The 16,704-nt window shown below is 39.7% G+C and overlaps 3 protein-coding genes across 4 annotated transcripts in view; 1 reads left to right on the top strand and 2 right to left on the bottom strand.

Annotated features, from left to right (window-relative positions):
• The window catches only part of LOC133638784 (katanin p60 ATPase-containing subunit A-like 2), a 30,399-nt gene extending 25,957 nt beyond the window's left edge, over window positions 1-4,442 (bottom strand). Inside the window, exons 1-6 of one of the 2 annotated variants that reach the window (XM_062031727.1) lie at window positions 4,294-4,442; window positions 2,664-2,734; window positions 2,416-2,582; window positions 2,322-2,355; window positions 2,150-2,240; window positions 1,998-2,087 (exon numbers count right to left, since the gene is read on the bottom strand). In XM_062031727.1, coding sequence (XP_061887711.1) covers window positions 1,998-2,087; window positions 2,150-2,240; window positions 2,322-2,355; window positions 2,416-2,582; window positions 2,664-2,734; window positions 4,294-4,344 — 504 coding nt within the window. In that variant the 5' untranslated portion in view covers window positions 4,345-4,442. The remainder of the gene's footprint in view (window positions 1-1,997; window positions 2,088-2,149; window positions 2,241-2,321; window positions 2,356-2,415; window positions 2,583-2,663; window positions 2,735-4,293) is intronic. The other variant, XM_062031729.1, reaches the window with a different exon arrangement.
• A 3,285-nt stretch (window positions 4,443-7,727) lies between these two features.
• On the bottom strand, window positions 7,728-16,570 carry LOC133638787 (sigma non-opioid intracellular receptor 1-like). The gene is made up of 5 exons (XM_062031736.1): window positions 16,314-16,570; window positions 16,151-16,202; window positions 10,860-11,008; window positions 10,645-10,737; window positions 7,728-8,747 (listed from the first exon to the last, which is right to left on the bottom strand). Exons 1-5 carry the CDS (start codon window positions 16,456-16,458, stop codon window positions 8,518-8,520), a joined length of 669 nt encoding a protein of 222 aa, XP_061887720.1. The 5' UTR covers window positions 16,459-16,570; the 3' UTR covers window positions 7,728-8,517.
• LOC133638786 (galactose-1-phosphate uridylyltransferase-like) overlaps window positions 8,551-16,704 on the top strand; it is a 62,528-nt gene continuing 54,374 nt past the window's right edge. Inside the window, exon 1 of the mRNA XM_062031735.1 lies at window positions 8,551-8,769. The gene's annotated coding sequence lies outside the window, so the exon portion shown is untranslated. The remainder of the gene's footprint in view (window positions 8,770-16,704) is intronic.

The raw sequence follows: 16,704 nt of genomic DNA, 5'->3' as shown, positions 1-16,704 counted from the left end.
GAAGAAAGAGAGCACAGTCGACCAAGTCAAACTCCTTGTGTGTTAAACATACTTGGCCAATAAGTATGTTTTTAAATGCCACTTTCCAACCAAATTCCTTTCAGGCTGTAAATATAAAACCTTATATTTACACTTTAGAACAGACCTGGGCAAATTAAGGCCCGGGGGCCACATGCGGCTCGTTAAGCTTTTCAATCTTTCAATATTTTTTTTAGATCTTTAAGATGTAAAGTGTAGCTGCCATTATGATGTGCAGTGAGGTTTTCTAACGACCGTAAGTCTTCAACTATACAAAGTATTTCAATGGTTGGAATATGCGCTTATGGATGATATACTAGTTACTATGGTAATATAATTAGTTACTATGGTAATTAATTAGTTACTATGGTTATGTAATTAGTTACTATGGTCATCTAATTAGTTACAATGGTAATCTAATTAGTTACTATGGTCATCTAATTAGTTACTATGGTCATCTAATTAGTTACTATGGTAATCTACGTCACAGCAGCTCAGACGAGGCACCAAGCAGTGTGGGCGGGAAGCGTTTCCACAGACGTGGAAGGAGATTTTCACAACAAAGTTCTAAAGCTTAGTGATGTATCAGATATATCAGATTGTAGGTGCAGTGTTTCCCATAAACTGCCATGATACCTGTGGCGGTGGGGGCCTGGCTATGGGCGTGGTCACCATGACATCATCGAGTAATTTGCATAATTTACTACAATATATGATTTTCTCTAAAAAGGCTCAAAAAATGTATACTTACTAATTAATAATAACAGTTTTGTTTTAAACGTCCATCCATCCATCCATTTTACAATATAATTACAACACTTTATGTACATATTTATATACAGATTTGAACAATAATTTATTCACTGAAATATATTTATTAATTGTGGTTCTTACAAAAAAAATATTTTATAAAATATAAAAGCTAAAATGTCTCTTAAAGCTCTGCCCCTTTAATTAGTGCATACTAAATAATTTAACTTTAGCCTACTACTACAACCATATTATTTACCAGCAACATAAAGTGAAACAGAGGCAGAGGTGTCCTGCCACAGTCAGTAACAAATAAACAGAAAACAGTAGTGGTCAAATACAAATAAGGCAACAAGAGAAGTATCCTACACTTCTCTTTTGTAAAGTAAATGTGAACAGCCGATATGGGCATCTACATCTACTATATGATTTGCCTGAGAAGGTAGGACAGGATAAAAAAAAATTAAAAAATAAATAAAATTAAATTAAACATTTTTTAAATTTTTTTTATTTTTTATTTGTGGCGGACGTAATTCTTTCGTGGCGGGCCGCCACAAATAAATGAATGTGTGGGAAACCCTGAGGTGGGTTTATTTTGTATCCTTCGTGTTCATATTTCACTGTTCGTTGCATTTTTGTTGCGTTTCACTTGATTGTAAAATATGTCGATCGAAAGGGGGTGTGACGTTCATATTTTGTCAATATTCAGTGTTTTATCGTTCGTAGAAAAATGTAAAATTACATTACGTTTTTTAAGGCGGTCTGTCATAACATTTTTAGCATTCAATCAGACTTTATTGTGAGGTTTTGTATTAGTTTTCCTAAAAAATAGATATACCGGCCCCCAGACACATTTTTTTCCTCTAAATGTGGCCCCCCGAGTCAAAATAATTGCCCAGGCCTGCTGTAGATAGAGGTTCGGCAGCCTCCGTAGCAGAACCTCCAAGTTCTGTAACAGTTTCTTCCCTCAGGCTGTAAGACTCTTGAACGCATCATAATAATCCCCTCAATTCCCCCAAAAATGGATTAACTGGCTGGAATATAAAGACAATATAACATACATCCATAAACCTGGATTATATTTATCTGTACAGTAATCTATTTATTTATATCTGCACATTATAGCTCTTTTATCCTGCACTACAACCAGCTAATGCAACAAAATGTTGTTCTTATCTGTACTGTAAAGTTCACGTTTGAATGACAATAAAAGGAAGTCTAAGTCTAACCTTCCTGGTTATGGCCGTCCCACTGTGAGCGATGGGGCAAACACTCAGACCAAATTCTGTGGACTCCAGAGGACAAGGTGGTGCTTCCCCCTATGATTCAAAAAACACAAGATTTTAAGTAATATGCATGTTATATTCATTTCTTTCCATACATTGGACTGTACATTGGCCACATTCCCTCTCGTTCCTCCAGAGGTTGTCGCCTGGATTTTGGGGAGAGGCCTCACGGCTGAACAAGGTGCCCTGGAGCGCGACACATACATGACAGAAGAAGTTTTGATGTCATAGCACAGAACATTCTGCATACAAACAAAAGAAACTCACCTCTTTTTACCAACAATTCTTGTATTTCTTTCACCTGGACAGGAAGAGACATGTTAGTTATGACGTGACGTCACGGCGGCTGTTGGGACGTCACCTGCTTCTGACACTCTCTTGATGAGTTTGGGATACTTCTGGAACTTGACAAAATGGTAGCTCTCGTACTCCATCAGCACCATCTCCAAATCGATGTTGTCGCAAACTTCAAACTTTTTCAAGCCGCCGTTCATCTCCTGGTCCAAGGCCAGGGCTGCGGCCACGTAGCTGGATGTGGATGGATGCGCGGCAACACGTGACATGCTAGACTTGTGTCAGTTTAAATGTTTAATGGCCTTTCATACTGACCCTTGCCCCATCAAGTGTTGGTAGATGAGGACGAGGAGGCTCTTCTTCCTCATCTCAATCCTCATCTCATCCTATTGTAAAACACAAAGCCAGAATTAAAATCATATATATACACTATAATGCCAAAAGTATTTGGCCACCCATCCAAATGATGAGAATCACTAATCACAGGTGTATCAAATCAAGCACTTTTGCATGGAGACTGTTTCTATAAACATTTGTGAAAGAATGGGCCGCTCTCAGTGATTTCCAGCGTGGAACTGTCACAGGATGCCACCTGTGCAACAAACACAGTCGGGAAATTTCCTCGCTCCTAAATATTCCAAAGTCAACTGTCAACTTTATTATAAGAAAATGGAACAACAGCAACTCAGCCACCAAGTGGTAGGCCACGTAAACTGACAGAGAGGTCAGCATAGTGCAAAGACTTTCTGCACAGTCCCTTGCTACAGAGCTCCAAACTTCATGTGACCTTCCAATTAGCCCACGTACAGTACGCAGAGAGCTTGATGGAATGGGTTTCCATGGCCGAGCAGCCGTATCTAAGCCCTACATCACCAAGTCCAATGCAAAGCGTGGGATGCAGTGGTGTAAAGGACATCGCCACTGGACTCTAGAGCAGTGGAGACGCCTTCTCTGGACTGATGATCACACTTTTACATCTGGCAATCTGATGGACCAGTCTGGGTTTGGAGGTCACCAGGAGAACGCTACATTTCGGACTGCATTGTGCCGAGTGTGACATTTGGTGGGGGAGGAATTATGGTGTGGGGTTGTTTTTCAGGAGTTGGGTTTTGCCCCTTAATTCCAGTGAAAGGAACTTTGAATTCTCCAGGATACCAAAACATTTTTGGACAATTCCATGCTCCCAACCTGGTGGGAACAGTTTGGAGCGGGCCCCTTCCTCTTCCAACATGACTGTGCACCAGTGCACAAAGCAAGATCCATAAAGACATGGATGACAGAGTCTGGTGTGGATGAACTTGACTGGCCTGCACAGAGTCCTGACCTGAACCCGATAGAACACCTTTGGGATGAATTAGAACGGAGACTGAGAGCCAGGCCTTCTCCACCAACATCAGTGTGTGACCTCACCAATGCGCTTTTGGAAGAATGCTGGAAAATTGCTATAAACACACTCAGCAACCTTGTGGACAGCCTTCCCAGAAGAGTTGAAGCTGTAATAGCAGCAAAGGGTCATATTGAACCCTATGGGTTAGGAATGGGATGGCACTTCAAGTTCACATGTGAGTCAAGGCAGGTGGCCGAATACTTTTGGCAATATAGTGTATATATTTAAAAGTAACTATAGTGAGAACAGTCCTTCCTGCATGTGACACTTACCGCCGCTAGAGAGAGACAAACTACCATAAATGGCGCGCACAGAGCCGGGTAACCATAGCAACGAGTAGACGCCATTACTATAGTATTTTCCTCAACTCACTTAACTGTTTTACGTGAAAAATACGAAATACATGAGGCGGTGCGTACTTACGTTTATTCATATTAACGTATATACATAATATATTCCAATAATTACAGCATTCACCGTCGTGTGGTCATTAGCTGAACGATGTTAGCATAAAGACAACATTAAAACTGCTTCGTAAGTGTGATGTAATTCACTCACCGCCTCCCGGGCTTGATGTGCCGTTTTTATAGCTGTGTAAGATAGTTCCATTTTGTCTCAATATGTGTTTGTTTTTAAGATATATATACAAATATGTAAGGTGGCGTCTTTTCGACGGTTGTTCTCTCCCTTCGCGTGCCTGAGTTGTGATTTGTCCATCAGGACTTGCCGTAGTGCGACTTCCTGTTTATGCTTTAAAACATTATTATTATTATTATTATTATTGAACAACAAACATACATTTATAATTCACACAAAAGTCAAGTCACTTTCAACGTCAAGGAAAGAAAACAAAAGCAAATACAAATAGAGTAATAATACTAAAATATATGAAAAAATAAAAAGACAAAAAGCGCTACCTAAATCACTTTAAATGCTTTTAACAATTATTTCAATTTAAGGGCTTTTGTACTTTTAATCATGCTCCAAGATTTGATTGATAATTGTAACTCATTAAGCCAATTAGAAAATGTAGGCCTTACTTTCATAAGTCGACATTTATGTAGAAACATTTTGGCCTGGAGCATCATAATGTTGACACACATTTCTATGTTACAGTCATTTATAAAAATACCAAATTTGATCTCTTCTATATAGAATGGCGACATCTGCACACCCTTGTCTCTCAGCCAATCTCTCGTCTCTTCCCAAAACACATGTACACTCTCACACATGTACAGTATCACACAAACACATGTACACTCTCACACACACACATGTACAGTATCACACAAACACATGTACACTCTCACACACACACATGTACAGTATCACACAAACACATGTACACTCTCACACACACACATGTACAGTATCACACAAACACATGTACAGTATCACACACACACATGTACTCTCACATTCCACACATACATGTACAGTATCACACACACACACGTACAGTATCACACACACACATGTACACTCTCACATTCCACACACACATGTACACTCTCACACACACATACAGTATCACACACACATGTACAGTATCACACAAACACATGTACAATATCACAAACACATGTACAGTATCACACAAACACATGTACAGTATCACACAAACACATGTACAGTATCACACACACATGTACAGTATCACACACATATGTACAGTATCACACACACATGTACAGTATCCCACAAACATGTACAGTATCACATTCCACACACACATGATTGACATCCTCTACAGCTCCACACATATAACAGCCATCAACCTCCATGTTAAATTTAAGTTTCAAAAAATCATTTGAAGGGTATATATTCCATTAATAATTTAAAATTGTATTTCTTCAATTTTGGGAAGAATTGGGTATTTAATATATCTCGTCCTTATTTTCTTTAGCTCAACTTTTGTAAACTCCTTCAGGATATATTGTCTATGAACTGTGCCCGGAAAATCCTCTTTATACCTAATGACAGTTAGGTTACATCAACACAAATCAACTCGATGAGGCAATTCCTGAAGTTGAACTGAAATCCTGGAATTTGTTTTTAGAATTGTTGGAGTAGAGCACACAACTCCCAAACACGATGAGTATTTTGAAGTTGGAACAGTTTGAATCAGAAGAAAAATGTGGGAGTTGTGGAACTTTAAAGAATGTCCCATTGATTTCATTGGGAATTTCCAAACAATTTGGGAATTTCGGGAAAAGCGGGAATTTTTTTGAGAATGGTAAAAAACTTGAATGGTCTGAATGAGTTAAAATGGTATGTGTTGGAATTTTTTTTAAATCGGTCGAGAAATGTTGGAGTAGTATCATGTTGAATGGAGAAATGGTATTTAAGAATTCCTGGAATTTTTTGTGTTAAAAAAACAACTTGTTTTTTTGTCCTGATTAAGAGGAATGTTTGGACGTTGGAACGGTTGAAGTGGTTTGAAAAATGTGGGAGGAGCAGTCGCCAGAAAAAAGGGTGGAAATAGGGCTTTGGAACACCAGGAATTCTGGAAAATCCTGAAATTTTTTTGAACTTGAAAAAGGGAAGTTTGAATATCCAGAACGGTGGAATGTGTTGAAGGTGGAATGGTTTGAATAGGTTGAAAAATTTGGAAATGGTGGACGTTTGAAAAATGGCCAATTCATTTTGAATGGGAAAAAACGTCCCAGAAAACATGGAATTCTGTGAAATCTGGGAATTTGTCAAGGGAAAGCGCGCGATTCCCGAATAGGCTGAACAGTTTCAAGTTGGAACGCTTTGAATCGGGTGAAAAATGTGGAAGGTAGAACGCGCCAAAATCTGGAGAATAATAATAATAATAATAATAAATAGATGAATATCGGTGTAGAAAAGCATATGTGTGAATGTTTTGGAGAATTCACACAATTACTGTTAGATTTCAAAGCAAGTGACGACTGGTGTTTCGAGTTATTTTACTCTTTAGATGAAAGGTTGTCTCTCTATCTGTGCTAGAGACTCCATCCATTTCCTACTGCTTGTCCCTAACGGGGTCTCTTAGTATTATGAAGTGGTCTGTGGAGCCACAATAGTACGTGTTTGTTTTAGTGCTACTTTTGCATTTGATCTCTTAATACTGTACAATGCATGTACAGTTAGGACAGAGCTATTCTATTACATAATAAAGAAAACGCAGCTTCAACAGTCCGAAGGCTGGACATCAAAATGCGGACGTTTCGGCAGGAAGTGCCCGGGCAGGTTATATTCCTTTAAGACCTTGTTTACTTAATTACAAAGTACACACACTTGCAATAAATTGATTGAATTCATTTCGGATTGTAAGACTGAAAATATAAACATAAAATAAACATTTCCAAAGCATAGCGTCCATTGCGTATTTTACATAATGTCCTTTGTGTATTTTACATTAATAAAATAGAAGATTTAGTGTCAATACATGTTTACGCATATAGAAATTCAACATCTACAGGACATTGAACATTGCACACAATAAGTGACTCATCACAATTAAACCTAAGGTGTGGTGTTATCACCCCTTACTGGTCACATTTAGCACTGCATGTATTAAAAGAGCTCACAGTGCCCAGAGTTGCTCTAAAAAAAAAAAACATGACCACAAATAGAAAATCAAAGTCAGCAATTTCAATAAAATAAAATAAGTACTGTAAATATCTTTATGCACAATATCTACTTCCATAAGTTTGGTGATGTTTATTGTTGCTTCTTGTCTAGAACACTGTGTCCGTCGCTTAAAAGGTCCGACAGGAAACAGTGACTTGAGCACTTGCTAGGCGAAGAACATTCCTACTTCTCCAGTCGTTGTTAAAAGTCCAATTTTCACAATTTATTTAGATTTTTCTTTTTTAGGGTTGAATGTTTCTTTGGGTGATGTTTGGTGAGCCGCCAGTTGAATATGCCTGAGTTAGGGTATGCCAGCGTATGCAAATACATTTGGGGTAGGACCTATGAAGACTAAGCTTTATTTGACATAGTAAGAGGCAACAAAGTTGGAATACTTTTCAAAAATGTTTATTCCCATAATTTGCATATGTGCTCGAGACCATTCAAAGTCCACGTTCATTATTCCTTCCAGACACGCACAAACCATACAGAATCTGACATGGTCAGTCGGAAAAGTTGTTATAGAATTTGTGAATACATTCAGATAAAAAATGTTGATATGAGGACAATCGGATGTAATACGAAATTCATTGAACACAGATGAGATGCTGGGTTGAGAAGTGTAGCAAAGGTTTTCCAAATCTGATTCAGCGAGGTGCACAGACCACATCTCTAGAAAAAGTAACATTGTTAAACAGTCCAACTAATCAAAGCATGGAGATCAGCAACAGCATGTTTCTTCAATCACAGAAAAAAATGCACCTCAATCATAAAAAGGTCACACTGAGCAATTGTTGGAGGGATTTTTGTGCTTCATTTCTTAAAACCAGTTTCTAAGACAAGTCTGTTTTGTTAGCACCTGAAGGCCTTATTGTCTGCTTATGCAAGTGGGGAGGGAGCTTAGGAAGGAATGCTCTTGTAGTGGAAGAAACAGTAGCTGTTAGACATTCATGTAGGAGGGAGTGGTTCGAAAAGAAAAATATATTTTTTTGCATTGATATAGTTTGCCGTCAGTTGGTGAAGTCAACATATAAATTATCGTTCATTCTACAGTGAAAGTGATCATACGGTAAGAATTTACTCCGTTGCCAGACGTCGAAGACAAAACAACACGTCGACAACTTGCGACGTCACTGTTCCAGTGCAGGTGTCCAAACATTGTTGTCCCACCACCACTTGCCTCTAGAACACGCCGGCCTCGGCGAGCATGGTTCCCATCTCCAACACCATGGACTTGCAGTAGACTTTGAAGGTTTGGTACAAGGTGACAAAGTCCTGGGTGCTGAACATGGTGTCTGCCAGAGCCGGACCCAGAGTGGACGGGATGAAACCTCGACCGTATTCCACCATCCACGTCCCAGCGGTCCACTGGACGGCCGCAGCCTCGCCCATACCGTGCATCACGGTGTCACCTGCAGGGCAGAGGAGGAAAAGGTGAGTTATCATATGCAAAAGTATGTTTCCATAAAGTGGTCTTTACTTTGATAAACACCGCTGGTGTAACGATCATTATTACAACATTGCAGGCACACAGAGTAGACATAAGCAAATCAGCACACGCTTGAACTCTCCCATTTGTACCTTCTGACCCAATTATAGAAATACCATTTTCTATTATTGCTGCTTATTGTACAATGTACTTTGTTGAGAATTTTTCAAATGTCTAGAGACCTTTAATGAACCAAGCAATAACCTAGATGTGATCAAAATGATTTAAGGCGCACTACACAAAATAAATGTAATGTTAATAATATCACTTCTATGGATACCATCAACAAAAATTCCTCAAAACAGCCCACGACCTATAATATGGGCTTTTTTAAACATCAGATCATTGTCTCCCAAAACGTTATTAGTTAATGAGGTCATTAGAGACAACAATCTTAATGTCATTGGTCTCAGCGAAACCTGGCTCAAACCAGATTAATTTTTCCCGCTCAACGAGGCATCTCCTAACTATACACATGTTGCCCGTCCCCTTTAAAGGGGTGGAGGGGTCGCACTAATATACAATGAAAACCTTAACCTTATCCCTAACCTAAGTAATAAATATAAATCATTTAAGGTGCTTACTATGATGTCTTTCACACCGTTACCTGTCTACCTGGGCCATATTCAGACTTTGAGAGAGTTTGTCGCTGATCTTGTGACGCACGCTGATAATATAATTATAATGGGGGATTTAAAAATCCATATAAATACCCCATCAGACCCTCCGTGCGTGGCTCTCCAGACTACAACTGATAGCTGTGGTCTTACACAAATAAATGAATCCACGCAACGCAACGGTTATACGATAGATCTAATCCAATATTACATACAGATAATGTGTCATGAGACATGCAAATATAAATTAAATAAACAGAGGTCACAAGTAAAATAAATTAAATGAGCTCAAATATACATACAAATGAAGCATAATGACACAATATGTACATACAGCTAGCCTAAATAGCATGTTAGCGTCAATTAGCCTGAAGTCGGGCACTGACCAAATATGCCTGATTAGCAATCCAGCGAGTCAATAACATCAACAAAACTCACCCTTGTGCATTCACGCACAGCGTAAAACTTTGGTGGACAAATTTAGATTTAAAGAAAGGAGTGACATAAACCACGTCTGTACATGTAAACAAACTATGGTGAGTTCAAGGACCGCCGAAATTAGTAGGACAAAACGGAGCACGCCAAATACTCTCATCAGTGAAGCATGTTTAAAATAAACATTGGGATTTCTAACATTTAGGAAGCTTTGTGTCATGTTTGTCCTCCTACAGAAACCATATTAAAACTAAAAATATATTTCCCCCCCACTTTTTCCATTTTGAAAAAGCTCCAAGGAGCCACAAGGGCAGCGCTAAAGAGCCGCATGCGGGTCAAGAGCCGCGTTTGCCAACCCCCGAGTTAACCAGAAATGTCGGTTCTTTTTTTAAAATGACTGTATAATGATGCTACCATGGCAAAAGTGAAGTTTGATTGTTGTGTGCATTTATAAGAGACAATATTGGTCATCAGAAAATCCCTTCTTTATTTAAACTATTTCTCCTAAAAGACGCATTGAGGCTATAAAGTGTGTTTTGTTTGATAAATTGAATAAATTAATCGACAGATTACTTAATTACTAAAATAATCGATAGCTGAGGCTCTATCAAATAATATAAATATACAATTGTACTCAGATATGCATCCTATCTAACAAAAAACACCCATTTGCAACAAACAGTGTCCGATGCCATATTGTATGGGAAACACCTTATAATAAAAACCTGGAAATTGAACAACGACATCAATAAATGAGTTAATGCATACCAGGATAGAAAAGTTCACTCTTTGTGGTTCCCTCTGTCCACTTTCTGAAGGTGCCAGAGATGATTGTGTCTGAAATCTCTGCCCAGTAGCGACCTATCAGAAGGGGTGAGAGACAGCTCAAACATTGTGCTTTCATCTCAAAAATAAACTCACAATATCCAAACTAAACTTTTCTCTGGTCACGCTGTAATAAAGTCACACGCTACTGTCCTCACCCGAGTGTCCCGATGTGTCGATCCCAGTACCAAACAGGATCACGTATTCCGTAAGTGAGGCGTGGAGGACACACATGCCGCCCATCCAGCCTCCAACGTTCAGGAACACCCACTCTAGGTCTTCATCAGGCAGGATGTGGCCAGGATACCTAAGTCAAATTACATTTCCATTAGATGTTTTTGAATTTTTCCAATGTCTGAGACCTTTAATGCAACAAGCAATAATCTCAAGATCTGCATCATATCAATGCCTAGATGTGATCAAAATGATTTAAGGCGCACTACACAAAATAAATGTAATGTTAATAATATCACTTCTATGGATACCATCAACAAAAATTCTTTAAAACAGCCCACGACCTATAATATGGGCTTTTTTAAACATCAGATCATTGTCTCCCAAAACGTTATTAGTTAATGAGGTCATTAGAGACAACAATCTTAATGTCATTGGTCTCAGCGAAACCTGGCTCAAACCAGATTAATTTTTCCCGCTCAACGAGGCATCTCCTAACTATACGAGTGCACAGGTTGCCCGTCCCCTTTGAAGAGGTGGAGGGGTCACACTAATATACAATGAAAACCTTAACCTTATCAGTCAAATTACATTTCCATTAGATGTTTTTGAATTTTTTAAGACATAGCTGCCTGTGAAGTACTTCAGAATGATGCATCTGTAATTATTGTGTTAAAATAGCAGAAATGGGTGTGTCAAGTGGTTGTTAAACTAGTCCACTATCCAATTCAACACAAAATATTCCTGGATTGTAATCTCAACCTTTACCACAGATTTGATCTGGCACTGTCAGAGAGGTTGTAATTTGAGTTTACCTTGCAGTGGCGTTCAAGTGCATTGCATCAGACAGTTATTTATATATCACCCTTCTTGGAGTGGCTACTTAAGGTTACCGGAATATTAGAAAAGACTCCCCTTATACGGAAGTTTTTACACCAGTGCGACTACAAACAATAATATGCAGTAATATGAAGTTGAAAAAATGCGTTTAAGGATTGGTTTGTTTATGAAGCTTGATGTGGTTTCTGTTTCATTGACAGTCAATTTAATTATAGTACTCAGTAACATTTTTATTTTTAAGGCCAAAAATAGATATTCACTTAGTGTTGCTTTCTTTAAAAACATTTATTCAGCATTTTTTAACTTTAGAAAGTTATATGGTTGAGACCGAGAATGATGCCAAAAAACATAAAAATGCTTATTTTGAAAATGTAATTTTGTTTATAGATTATATGCAATCTGTTTTTGTGTTCCCTCATTTTGAGTGTACATTAATGAAGGTGTGGGTTGCTGAGCCCGACCTGGACATAATCTGGACTGGACTGGGTTTTAAGAACCCTTTAAACAATCTAATTTCATTGACAACCGGGTCTGGTGAAGAAAATGTCCTTTATTTAAAAAAAATGTTTTAAAATCTTGAATAAAAAATAAACTAAAATAAAATCAGTTACATAGAAACTTGTAATACTTGAAAATGAGTCAAATTAACTGTTAAAGGTTAGTAAAATGAGTGGACCAGCAACACAAACAATACTGTGTGCTTTACAGACTGTATCCCTTGCAGACTGCATTGATATTTATTGTTATATTGTTAATATTAATAACAGTATCCCTTGCAGACTGCATTGATATGTATTGTTATATTGTTAATATTAATAACAGTATCCCTTGCAGACTGCATTGATATGTATTGTTATATTGTTAATATTAATAACAGTATCCCTTGCAGACTGCATTGATATGTATTGTTATATTGTTAATATTAATAACAGTATCCCTTGCAGACTGCATTGATATGTATTGTTATATTGTTAATATTAATAACAGTATCCCTTGCAGACTGCATTGATATGTATTGTTATATTGTTAATATTAATAACAGTATCCCTTGCAGACTGCATTGATATGTATTGTAGGAACCAGAATATTAGTAACAGAATGAAAACAACCCTTTAGTGAGAATGAGGCTATGTCTACAATAAGTTGGATAACCCCTTAAACGAATAATTATTTAGCCTAAGCCCCGTGTCAGCCACACTAAACCAGCGTTTAAGGTCCCCCTCCTCGGACAATTTTTTACACGGGTAAGTGCACCGTGTATTTCTTGAATCTCTGGCTCTTAGCTTTGTATGGACTCATTGATCGGTTGCAAACTGAGTTCGGAGAGGAAGTGACTCCAGAAAGACCACTACCCACACCGGAAGTCACGTCAGAAAGAACGCGTCACAGCCAGCTTCATAATAAAATGGTTTCATAGCTCGGAGCTAATCACTGGAAATATGGAGGAGAGTCATCCAGACATGCCCGTGTTTCTCCTTCTTCTACATGTACAGACGCTTGTGGAAATCACACATTAATCATACTAGCCAACCGTCCCGATTTCTTTCGAATTTCAGTGCCCCTCCTGAAAATATCCCGGGGCAACCATTCTTCGGAATTTCTCCCGATTTCCACCCGGACAACAATATTGGGGGCGGGCCTTAAAGGCACTCCCTTTAGCGTCCTCTACAACTTGTCGTCACGTCCGCTTTTCCTCCATACAAATAGCGTGCCGGCCCAGTCACGTGATATATGCGGCTTTTACACACACTTAAGTGAATGCCAGGCATACTTGATCAACAGCCATACAGGTCACACTGAGGGTAGCCGAATAAACAACTTTAACACTGTTACAAATATGCGCCACACTGTGAACCCACACCAAACAAGAACGACAAACACATTTCAGGAGAACATCCGCACCGTAACACAACAGAACAAATACCCAGAACCCCTTGCAGCACTAACTCTTTCGGGATGCTACAATATACACCCCCCACTACCACCAAACCCCCCCACCCTCTTAACAGGATTGCAGTTCATTGAAATACCACAACACTGGATATTGTTCAGATAAGTTACATTGAATAACTTGCACACAAAGCAACACTGGAGGTGACTACGACGCGCGCATTTTCCGCGCATGCGCATTAGGTCACAGTGCGCTGACGGACGGAGGTGGGGAGGGGGTCTTAAACTGTGTGGACACAGATAAAATTAGGTGGGATTTACCCTGGATAACCTTAGTGTAAACAGGGGCTGAGTGTAAATTGGGGGGGGGGGGGGGTTGGTGCACTAGCTGCTCAGCCACTCCCAGTCTGTGTAACGCTCGCCCTGACCACCTGAGGGCACCACAGACTGTGGATGCTTTTAAAAAAGGCTTCAAAATCCTTCTTTTTAAAAAAGCCTTTTTTTTTTTAGATATATGTGTGCTAGTTCTAGCTATTAGGGTGTTGTAGTTTTTTTTTACTTGTTGGGGGCAGCTATTTGTGGTTTTAGCGTTGTTTTTTTGTTTGTTTTTTAAATGTACTGTAGCACTTTGAGGTTGTTTGCTCAATGTAAAGTGCTTTTACAAATGTGAAGCGACTGGGATGAGAATCAGCACCTCCAAATCCGAGTCCATGGTTCTCGGTCGGAAAAGGGTGGAGTGCCATCTCCGGGTTGGGGAGGAGATCTTGCCCAAAGTGGAGGAGTTCAAGTACCTCTGAGTCTTGTTCACGAGTGAGGGAAGAGTGGATGGTGAGATCGACAGGCGGATCAGTGCGGCGTCTTCAGTAATGCGGACGCTGTATCGATCCGTTGTGGTGAAGAAGGAGCTGAGCCGGAGGGCAAAGCTCTCAATTTACCGGTCGATCTACGTTCCCATCCTCACCTATGGTCATGAGCTTTGGGTTATGACCGAAAGGACAAGATCACGGGTACAAGCGGCTGAAATAAGTTTCCTCCGCAGGGTGGCGGGTCTCTCCCTTAGAGTAGGGTGAGGAACTCGGTCATCCGGGAGGAGCTGAAGTGTTCCTGAGCCCATGTGGTGATATCCTTTACACACTGATGTCACTTGTTGATGCAGTACAGCCTGAGGGATGGAAGGTCACGGGCTTAGCTGCTTACGTGCAGTGAGTTCTCCAGATTCTCTGAACCCTTTGATGATATTACGGAGCGTAGATGGTGAAATCCCTAAATTCCTCGCAATAGCTGCTTGAGAAAGGTTTTTCTTAAAATGTTCAACAATTTGCTCAGGCATTTGTTGACAAAGTGGTGACCCTCGCCCCATCCTTGTTTGTGAATGACTGAGCATTTCATGGAATCTACTTTTATACCCAATCATGGCACCCAAATAATGTTCCAAATAAGTGTTTGATGAGCATTGGGAACTGAGGAGACACACGAACACACTCAACTTTATCAGTATTTGCCACCTTTCCCAACTTCTTTGTCACGTGTTGCTGGCATCAAATTCTAAAGTTAATGATTATTTGCAAAAAAAAAAAAAGTTTATCAGTTTGAACATCAAATATGTTGTCCTTGTAGCATATTCAACTGAATATGGGTTGAAAATGATTTGCAAATCATTGTATTCCGTTTATATTTACATCTAACACAATTTCCCAACTCATATGGAAACGGGGTTTGTAAAAACAATAATTTGGATGGCATACTTGCCAACCCTCCCGTTTTTAGCGGGAGAATCCCGGTATTCAGCGCCTCTCCCGACAACCTCCCGGCAGAGATTTTCTCCCGACAAACTCCCGGTATTCAGCCGGAGCTGGAGGCCACGCCCCCTCCAGCTCAATGCGGACCTGAGACTGAGTGGGGACAGCCTGTTCTCACGTTCGCTTTCCCACAATATAAACAGCTTGCCTGCCCAAAGACGTCATAACATCTAGGGCTTTTATAGAGTGCACAACTGCGCACACAACAAGGAGACGAAGCAGAAGAACGAGGAAATTACAGACATGGCGGCCGAAATGATATACTCATCATGAACGGAGAAGATAAACAGGACAATACTGCCATCTAATGGCTAGCCACCGGAACACTGAAATTCAAGTATTTTTTTTTTTCTATGTAAATAAAATAAATATATATATATATATATATATATATATATATATATATAGCTAGAATTCACTGAAAGTCAAGTATTTCATATATATATATATATATATATATGTGAAATACTTGAGTTGGTGAATTCTAGCTGTAAATATACTCTCCTCTTAACCACGCCCCCATCCCGACCACGCCCCCACCCCCGACCAAGGCCCCTCCCACCTCCCGATATTGGAGGTCTCAAGGTTGGCAAGTATGCATGGTAATTAATTGGCTTTTTAAAAAATGTGGTTACAAAAGGTCTCGGTGTGGCACTCGTTTTTTAAACTATCAACCATTCTGCATTTTTTGCAGCATCCGGTATAAAATATAAATATATGTTATAAAATGGTGTTGTTGGTCATACCTCTTCCTGAGCTCCACCACCAGTTTGGAGAAGGCCTGCTCATGGTCTTGCCCTAAAGAGTCCAGAACAAGAATGAATGCATGTTGCCGTCCAGGTGCACCAGCGCCAGTTATAAGACATGTTTTTATAAGACATGTTTTTATCAGAAATGTAATGAACTCACCCGCGTGTTGTTTGGCCAATTTGGCGATGTCGTCTTTGTTGAAAAGATACTGCTTGGTGGCCAGCCAATGGTTCACCAGCAGCACCGCCAGGCCCGCGATGCCAACAAACAGCAGTAGTTTACAGCAGGTTCTGAGACACGCCATCACTGCCAGCACACAGCACACAGCAGCACGACCACACAGCAACAGGCTGGGCTGCTAAAGGGAGAACAACATGGCGCGATTTTGATGCAAAAAGATTGACAGCTACTTCCGTGTTGACGCAGGCGGGATTTATCAGTTTAACCAATCAACACTCAGCACCAGCACCATTTTGTGGCATTTGAGGGGTGTGCTAAAGGAACATCGACTCCTTTACCGCTTTCTTTTCAATTTGCATTCACTAAAAAA

Source organism: Entelurus aequoreus, linkage group LG21 (assembly GCF_033978785.1).
Source record: "Entelurus aequoreus isolate RoL-2023_Sb linkage group LG21, RoL_Eaeq_v1.1, whole genome shotgun sequence".
Classification (NCBI taxonomy): Eukaryota; Metazoa; Chordata; class Actinopteri; order Syngnathiformes; family Syngnathidae; genus Entelurus; species Entelurus aequoreus.
Note: the sequence above shows the minus strand (reverse complement) of the source record. Positions and strands in the feature narration are given on the sequence as shown.